Source organism: Lactuca serriola, chromosome 6 (genome assembly GCF_051521515.1).
Source record: "Lactuca serriola cultivar US96UC23 chromosome 6, Lser_US96UC23_V15, whole genome shotgun sequence".
Classification (NCBI taxonomy): Eukaryota; Viridiplantae; Streptophyta; class Magnoliopsida; order Asterales; family Asteraceae; genus Lactuca; species Lactuca serriola.
In genome coordinates, this window is record NC_136413.1 from 72,168,513 (window position 1) to 72,177,780 (window position 9,268).

At 39.6% G+C, this 9,268-nt stretch overlaps 1 protein-coding gene across 1 annotated transcript; it reads right to left on the bottom strand.

Annotated features, from left to right (window-relative positions):
* Positions 1–8,244: 8,244 nt before the first annotated feature.
* Positions 8,245–8,943, bottom strand: LOC145059883 (uncharacterized). The gene has a single exon (XM_079007650.1). The coding sequence runs from the start codon at positions 8,941–8,943 to the stop codon at positions 8,245–8,247; it is 699 nt and encodes a 232-aa protein (XP_078863776.1).
* Between the last annotated feature and the right edge of the window lie 325 nt (positions 8,944–9,268).

The window sequence follows — 9,268 nt, forward strand, 5'->3', positions numbered from 1 at the left end:
CAGCAGCCAAAGAGACAATCGCCCCTGTGTTCCTGATAGAGATTTCATCAGCTCCTGATCTCTTGCCTGAGATGCAGCTCACGAACACATGTGCCAGTAATCGCCAGTAAGGAGGCAAGATCTCTTTCACTGTGGGAGGGTAGGTACCCTCGTATCCCATCTTCTCAAAAATCCGTTGTACATCATCAATCCCAATTTCAGTAGGAAAATTGGATTCATCATTGACCAGCAAAGTATCTATGATGTACTGCTCCGTGATTTTGATCTTGCAACCTTTAACCACAGCTTCAATTGACATCTCCCCATTGACTTTTGACATCTTAGCCGTCTGCCAAAACTCCCGGACATTGTTCTGATAAATGACAGGATTCACAGTAATGGCACACGCTAAGCAACATTCTCTTAGTCTATAGATCATTGATTTGAAGTCTCCATGAGCAGCCGGAGGTTCATCCAACACAATTGCCAGGTTGTGCATGTTAGCAAACTTAAGGTTCGCCATTGATCTGCACTAAACAAGCCAAGTAAGAAAACAAAGTATTTAAACAATTTAAAGCTTTAAGTTTTCTTAATTAAAAAATTTTATTTTGGCCTTAAAAAATAATATCTTGATAAAAAATTTGAGTTTATGGTCAATAGTGGTCAAACAGGGTTTACGGTCCAAACTGGTCATCTGACCGTAAACTGAGTTTACGGCCGTAAACTCAGATAAGTTTACGATCGCAAACCCAAAGCGAGTTTACGGTCGTAAGGCCAAAAAGGGTTTACGGTTCTTGAATATCCCCAAACCGTAAACTCTCCCAAAACCGTAAACGCCGACGAACACTAAAACTCCGATTACTCCTCCAGTTTAAGTCGAATCGATGAAAAAATAGCCTTTCCCCAGTCGCTTTTGTCGTACCTTCGAAGTGGACTAGTTGATTTCGCAAAAAAAAGGCTCTAAAAGTTTTCGAGGAGAGAGAGTGGAGAGAGGGAGGAGGCTTGCAGCTGTAAAAGGGAGAAGTGGGAGAGGAAAGGGTTTACAGCAGTAAACTCTTCCTTTTATACTCCCTTAACTTTTACATGTCTCCCACACAGTATTATGCACAGTCCAAATCCCGATTAATTTTTTTTTAAAAAAATAAAACTTTTTGAGGATATTTTTAAAATAAAAATAAAAATTAACTAATTTCTAATAATTTAAGAATTAAAAATTAAATTTTTTTTAACAATTATAAAAATAAAAATAAAATAAAATAAATTTAAACTTTGAATAAGCATAGACAAAATTTATCTCAACATTACTGACAAGCTCTTGTGACACTGGGATCAAAGTTGTTAAACAACCTTAATCCACTTGTTAGTACGGTTCATCTTCACGTCTTTGTCTGGTTGATCGTCGATATTGTGGTCCACTTAAACACGAAAAATTGTGACAGATTTAGGACATGCTATTAGTTACAAGACAAAGTGATCCTAAGTTTCTAGATGTTATATCTTAATGATCATTCAGCTGACGACGACCACGGATATTGTTGTCCACCTAAATTGAGCGGCGAGATCTATAGACAATCTTTCATTTTTCAATTTTAATTGTACTAGAACATGTTTCCCGCTTCCTGATATGCCCTAGTAATCAAGGACTTCCAGAATACTCCTTACATCGGGTGAGCAGACAATTATAAAGAGAGAAGATAGATTTAGAATGCATATGTTATACACCTAGGTCGGATCTCTTCGAATCACATAGAGGGTGAAACATATGACTAACGGAAGTTTTAGAGGGATTGAGAAGTAGAATGGTGCATATACTGTGTACCAGGTCGGATTGTGAGTCACGCAAAGGAGACAGTATATGGCTAATAGATAGAAAGAATTGCATAAATAGAAGATGCAGAGAAATAGAGTTGCATATGTTACAGTCCAGGTCGGATTTTGAGTTATGCAAAGGAGGTAACATATGACTAACAGATAGAAAAAAAGAATATAACCTTCTACAGGCCTAATTTATCGGAATTCACCAGTCGCCCCATCAAGACCGGAATTAAGGATAGAATCTGCACATCGAGGAAAAGTTAATGCACGGTTCCAAGTACAGGTTCTTTAATGTGACCAGTAGATTCCCATATATATCTCCCTGCTCAACCTATTCGAGCGTCGTATTGTCAGGCTAAACGGATCTAACTAGGTCAAGATTTGTCAAGTCTAAAAATTTCCTAAGTTCAACTCTGCGTAGTCATGTCCATTTAGAATCTTCTGTGCCTACCGACGCATCAAACTAGAGCATAGACCCTTCAACTTTGGGTACGTTACGTAGACTTAGATTGCATGTTATCACTTGATAATATCACTTCCCAGTCCTTCATCAACAAGCAAAACTTTATGCAACAATTTTTTTGATTTTTCTGAATTTTTAATGTTTTTAGATTTTTTAATGTTTTCTGAAAAAAATAAAAGAGAGGCAAAATGTTTTTGGATTTTTGAAATTTTCAATTTTTGTTTGGTTTTGTTTTTATTTCTCCCCTAAATTTGTGCATGGAAGAGAATGAAATGACTGAAATGCTCAAATTTAAACTAACCTAATTAATAACAAAAATTAATCCTCAAAACGAATCATTTTCAAAAATCCCACAAGCACATCGAATCGAGCTTTGTTAAAAGGCTTAGTGAACAGATCCGCCACATTATTGGCAGTGGGAACCTGTTCTAGCCGGATGAGCGAACGCTCATAACAATTTCTGATAAAGTGAATTTTGATGTCAATGTGCTTGGTTTTGGAATGTTGAACCGGATTTTTAGTAATTTGAATAGCAGCCTCATTATCACAGCGAATTGGGGTTTCTAGATAATTCAAACCGTAGTCCAGCAGCTGATGTTGGATCCAGATAACTTGAGAACAGCAAGCTGATGCAGCAACGTATTCCGCTTCTGCTGTTGAGGTAGAGACGGTATGCTGTTTCTTGCACTGCCACGACACCAACCTATCACCAAAGAATTGGCACCCTCCTGATGTGGATTTCCTGTCAAGCTCACAGCCTCCATAATTACTGTCAGCAAAAGCATATAAGTCAAATTTAGAATTCTTCGGATACCAAAGACCCAATTTTGGGCTGCCTTTGATATACTGAAAAATCTTTTTGACAGCAATAAGATGTGAAAGTTTAGGATTAGCTTGATAGCGAGCGCATTGACACACTGCAAACATGATGTCGGGACGGCTTGCAGTGAGATACATCAGGGAACCGATCATCGATCTATAGTGAGTCTGATCTACGGATTCGCCATCAATATCTGGATTCAGCAGGGGTCTTTCAGCCATTGGTGTCGATGCAGGCTTTGCGTCTTCAAACCCGAACTTCTCAAGAATATCCTCCACATACTTAGCTTGATGTAGCAGGATTCCGTTTGAACTTTGTTTGACCTAAAGCCCCAGAAACATGGTCATTTCACCTAGAGAACTCATCTCGAATCGCTTCTTCATCACACCTTCAAACTCTTTGCAAAGATTTGGACAGGTAGACCCGAAGATAATGTCGTCAACATAGATCTGAACTAGTATCTGATCATTACCCACATGCTTGATGAATAAAGTTTGATCAATAGTGCCGCGAGAGTATCCATGATCGAGCAAGTGCTTTGTTAGAGTCGCATACCATGCTCGAGGAGCTTGATGTAACCCATACAACGCCTTGTCCAACTTGTAGACATGATTAGGGAACTTTGAGTTAACACACCCAGGGGGTTGATCAACATAAATTTCTTCCTTCACCTTGCCATACAAGAAGGCAGTCTTGACATCCATTTGGTAGACCGTGAATTTCATGTAGGAAGTGTATGCGAGAAAGATACGAATAGCCTCCAAACGAGCCACGGGAGCATACACTTCAGTATAATCAAGACCCTCAATTTGTCGAAACCCGCGAACCACCAACCTTGCTTTATTACGCACTATTACACCAGAATCATCCTGCTTATTAGGATAGACCCAACGCGTGTCAAGAGACCTTTTTCCCTTTGGTAACTCAACCAACTTCCAAACCCCGAGCTTTTCAAATTGATTTAGCTCTTCATGCATTGCATCTACCTAGCTGGGCTCATTCAAAGCCATTTCAACGTTCATAGGCTCTATTTGAGATATAACGCAAGAGTAGAGACATGCATTAACATCTCCACTCTGACTTCTGGTTTTAACTCCATCACCCAGCTGACCAATGACGTTATCGATCGGATGATCGCGTTGAATTCTTGAAGGTGTGTCTTGGCTGATATCATTGAGTGAAACAGGAAGAGTGTGTATGTTGAAACCTCCATCATCTACTGATTGATTCACAATAGATGAATCTGCTACAAACTCATTAGTAATTTCTTCAGGAAAGAGTAGTTCCATAAAATTTGGATTGACAGCGGAAGCATCTCTAGACATGAACTCTCTCTCAACAGGTGTAAGAGGTGTAGCATCAGCATCAGGAGTTTCATTTGTAACCTTAGACTCTGGACTATTTGGTTGATCAGATGACTCCCCCTCAGGTGGAGCAGAGGACCCCCCCCCCCTCAGATGAAGCAGAGGACTCCCCCTCAACCATTGGAGGTCTGTAGACAACTTCTTCGTCTTCGTCTTCAGAAACAATCTTCGAACCAGAGGAGGATCCACTTGAACTATCTGTAGACACATTTAAAGATTTGAAAAGTGATGTGTAATCAAATAACCAGTCGGGACCCACTCGAGCATCTGTTTCATTCTCCTCCAACCAGCGCATGTCATAGGATTCTACTATATTCTTAGTCCTTTTGTTGTAAACCCTATACGCGGTGCGCGCATCATACCCTACAAAGTAACAATCATCGGCTTTGGCATTGAATTTAGGATTGGATTCCAAGTGAAGAAGGGTACAAGGGAAACCAAACACACGGAAATGGCTGACAGAAGGCTTGTATCCATAGAGAATCTCGTACGGTGTCTTCATATGTGCTTTTTTTATTAGAACACGATTCTGCATGTAGCAAGCAGTGTTAATCGCCTCGGCTCAAAAGAAAACAGGCAGTTTGGAATCACAAAGCATTGTCCTTGCGGCATCTTTCAAAATTCTATTTCTCCTTTCAGCAACACCATTTTGTTGAGGCGTGTGAGCAGAGCTATATTGACGCACTACCCCCTTTTCTATGAAAAAATGGTCAAGAACTGCATTCTTGAACTCAGTTCCATTATCAGTACGAAGCGCCTTCACTTGGTTGTTGGTTTGTTTCTCAATCATCACAACGAACTTCTTTATCAGATTAGCAACCCCCGCTTTGTTAGATAAGAAGAAGACCCACGTAAACCGAGAGAAATCATCGATCACAACAAGACAGTACGAGCTTCTGTTGATGCTCAGGACGTTGACCGGACCAAATAAGTCCATATGCAATACTTGGAGCACTTGACTGATTGAGTTGACTTGCTTGGCAGGTGTGGTTTCCGATGATGTTTTCCTTAAGCATAGGAAACACACCTCTCAAATGTAATAAAGTCTCTAACGGGTAGGCCTCGGACCATCTCATTCTTAGCAAGGCGATTCAGGTTTTTCGCGTTAGCATGGCCGAGCCTTCGGTGCCACAACATTGCATTTTGTTCGGAGACTTTTGAGAATAGGTAAGTGACTTGTTCAGGTAGGTTACTGTTCATATCAATAATGTAAGCATTCCCATCCCATTTAGATTTGACTAGAATCCACTCTTCCGGGATGCCTGGCTTGAGAATCATACATTCTTTATCGGTAAAATGGGTAGAGTAGAGCCTTTGTCGCAGATTTGAGAAACACTCAACAAGTTGTGCTTTAACTTGGGAGTGAATTTGACATTCTCAAAGCTTAGCACTCCATTTGTAACGGTTCCTCTCTGTGTGATCTTGCCACCATCATCACCCCGCGAAGGAAACATAACCCCCAATAAAAAATTGAATTTCGCTCTGTTGGGAGATGTCTCCTGTCATATGCCGGGAGTAGCTGCTGTCGACGTACCAAGGACGAACGACATTCCTCCACAACTGTCCCTGCAAAATGAGCGGAATCATTTAGATTTAGGAACCCAAGTCATCACTATCCTTGGTTTCCTTTTCGTTTTCTATGATTTATCCTTCAATATTTTCAAATTGGGATCCTCATTCTTAATCACTTCAGAAGATGTTAATGATGGATTAGAAAGCGATTTGGGCTTCCATTGATATTTGGGTTTTACAACATTCTCAGGTGGTTTTGAAATATGTTTGAGTTTGCACCGAGCCTCTGGATTTTCTACCAGAAGTGGTGGAAGATCCAGAATTGCTTTTTGATGAACCCGATCTTGGCAGAGCCTTGTTCGGTTTTGGCAAACTACTTTGAGCTTTGTTAGTAAAAACCTTTTTATTCTTTTGAAAATTACCCCTTTTTCTGCTTCGATCATCTTTCCAATCATCATTTTGAGAACGAGTTCTTGAGGATTTTCTAATTAAAGACCTTCCTTGAGATTCGTTCTCTCCTCTTGGTGACAAGTAGTTTACAAAGATCCTATTTTGACAATTCCTAGCTATATGACCACCAACACCATAATTAAAACAAATATGTTTATTATTTGAACTTGTATTGCATTTTTCGGATTTATTTTCTTGACAGACACTCTCACTTTTCTCAGAAGAACATGAATGAGGGATAGATTGAGAGATAAGTGAGGGTGTCTCAGTTGTTGTGACTTGTGGAATTGATGGTGTTTCATGAGTATCACAAGCATCAGAATTACCAAACAGTTCATCAAACATATCAAAGAAATTAAATGCAACAGAATCAAATGTGGAAGCATCACACGAAACATTATTAGTCTTAACATCAGAAACATAAACGTTTTCATTTGAAACAGAAAATTCAGAATTAGAAACAGAAACATAAACATGTCCTCCAACTCCATGCTTTTCCTGGTCTAAGGGTAGATCTGCAGGGGAAGTAGAAATGTTAGTACTTTCAACGTTAATAAATTTGCCTTAAACAAAACCAGATGGCTTGCCATAAACCATAAATGGTTTGTTGGCAATCTCCTCCTTGGATAGGGGTTGATACAGATATGTATGATTATAAGGAGGAGGTACACTATCATATCCTAAACCCTTAGACTGATTTCGTTTAAATTGCATGCAATGATCAATCATGGTGTTAACTACCTTGCTTGATCCATCAAATTTTTGAAAAGAAAAGTTTGCAGAATCAAACTCATTTTTTAATGTATCAAGCTTAGTAATTAACTCATCATTTTGTCATTTAACATAATCATACAATTCACATTTTTCACTGTATTCTGTTTGAATCCTTCTGAAATCTTTTATTTTAGTTTCTAACTGGCCTTAAGTGGTTTTTGTCCTTTCCTAAGTTGGTAGCCCTCATATCTAAGGTCCTCTACTTCTCTACGTAATAATTGTATTTCATCACGAAGAACTTTAACATATTCTTTACATGCATGAGAATAGGATGGTAGGTTTACCTCGCTTTTCTTGGGCTCGGACGATGTAGACACCATTAGGGCAAACTGCAGCTCCATCATTTCTGCTTTGGGATCAACATCATCATTCTTCAAGGTAGCATCATCAATTTGAGCTAGGTGAGCATTTTCTGGCCCTGAGATATTCAAAGCCTGAATCTGGTCCACCCAGTCAAATGATTGAGAGACCATAGCAGTCTCACCATTAGCTGCAGCACCTACATGGTTGTTTCCCACTGCTACCATTTGCCTGTTACTGTTGATCCTACGATCTGGCTTAGGGCATTCACGAGCAAAATGACCCGGCTCGTGGCAGTTGAAACATCTTAGCATGCCCTTGTTAAATACCACCTTCTTTTCAGGATTCATGCCCCAGTTGCTCTTCCCTGTCTTCTTAGCAAACTGGTTGGCCTTGAAAATAGCCATAGCAATCTGCCATGTAATGTCCATCTCTTCTGCGTCTTCAGGATGAATCTGATCCAAATCAGCAAATGACAGCTGAGGTGGAAGATCTCCAGCTACAAAAGCATTGTAGCAATTAACTAGCCCAGTAGCTAGAGCCAGATTTTCATCAGAGTCTTTAGAGTTTGAGGAAGAGGCTACAGTTGGCACATTTGGAGCAGGGATAACTTGTGGAGTGACATATGGATGAGTTTGATGGTGAGGGATGGATGATGCAGCAGCGAAGATCTGAATCTGAGGTTGTTGAGCTGCAAAGGCTTGACCTGAGGAGGACATGATTGATGAGAAAGCATTGTTGGATGAGATTCCAAGATTTTCAGTAGATTATGAGTTCACATGATTAATCTCTCTCTGTTTGTCATCAATGTCACAAGCTTTGATAATCGCCATAATTTCAGCAAGAGTGAGGCGATTTAAATCCTTGGATTTCTTAATCACAGCAACATTCATATCCCATGATCTAGGAAGAGCATTCAGAAGCTTCTTGTTGATTTCTGACTTGGTCAAGAAAATCCCATATATGTTCATGTCAGTTGTGAGAGTTGTGAACCGCTGCAGCTGAGCCTCAAGAGTCTCTCCTGGAATGTAGTTGAACATATTAGACTTTTGTCTCAACATGTCCTGCCGACTCTCCTTCATATCTGCATTGCCCTCATAAACTTCAATTAGGGCTTCCCATATATCTTTAGCTGAGGTGTACTCACGAAAACCTTGAGCAATATCGGGAGATAATGCCATGGTTAAAGTGGCTAAAGCCCTTTCCTGCTCCTCAATTTTCTCAAACTCCCCATCAGTGTAGTTTTCAACAACCTTGTCAATCACTTGGCCTCTAACTGTCATAGTGATTCTAACAGGGCCTCTAAAAATGCTTCTCCAAACTTTGAAATCTTTCATCTTAATGTATTTTTCAATTCTGTACTTCCACTCAGGAAATCCATCTACAAAAATCAATCTTGGAATACGCGTAGTAGTGCCCATGACAATATCAAGTTCGTGAAAATGACTTTTACTTTGAGAATCCATTTGAAATTAAAGCAATTTAAAATCACAAAGGTGTTTACGGTTGATGAGTTTACGACCGTAAACTGAGTTTACAGTTGTTGATTTTACGGTTTATGAGTTTACAGATCTTAAAGTTCTTGAGGCCTTGTTTGCGGTTTTTGAAGATTCACAGTTTACGGTTGATGAAGATCTTGAGTTTAGAACCGTAAATAGTGTTTACGGTCGGCAGTAAACTCCCAGAAAGCTCTCAAACACACGTTTTTGCAATAGATTCAGATCCTTTAACCATTAAAACACCAAAACCAATGTTCGAGCAATAAGAATATCAGTTTAAGCACCCCAAATC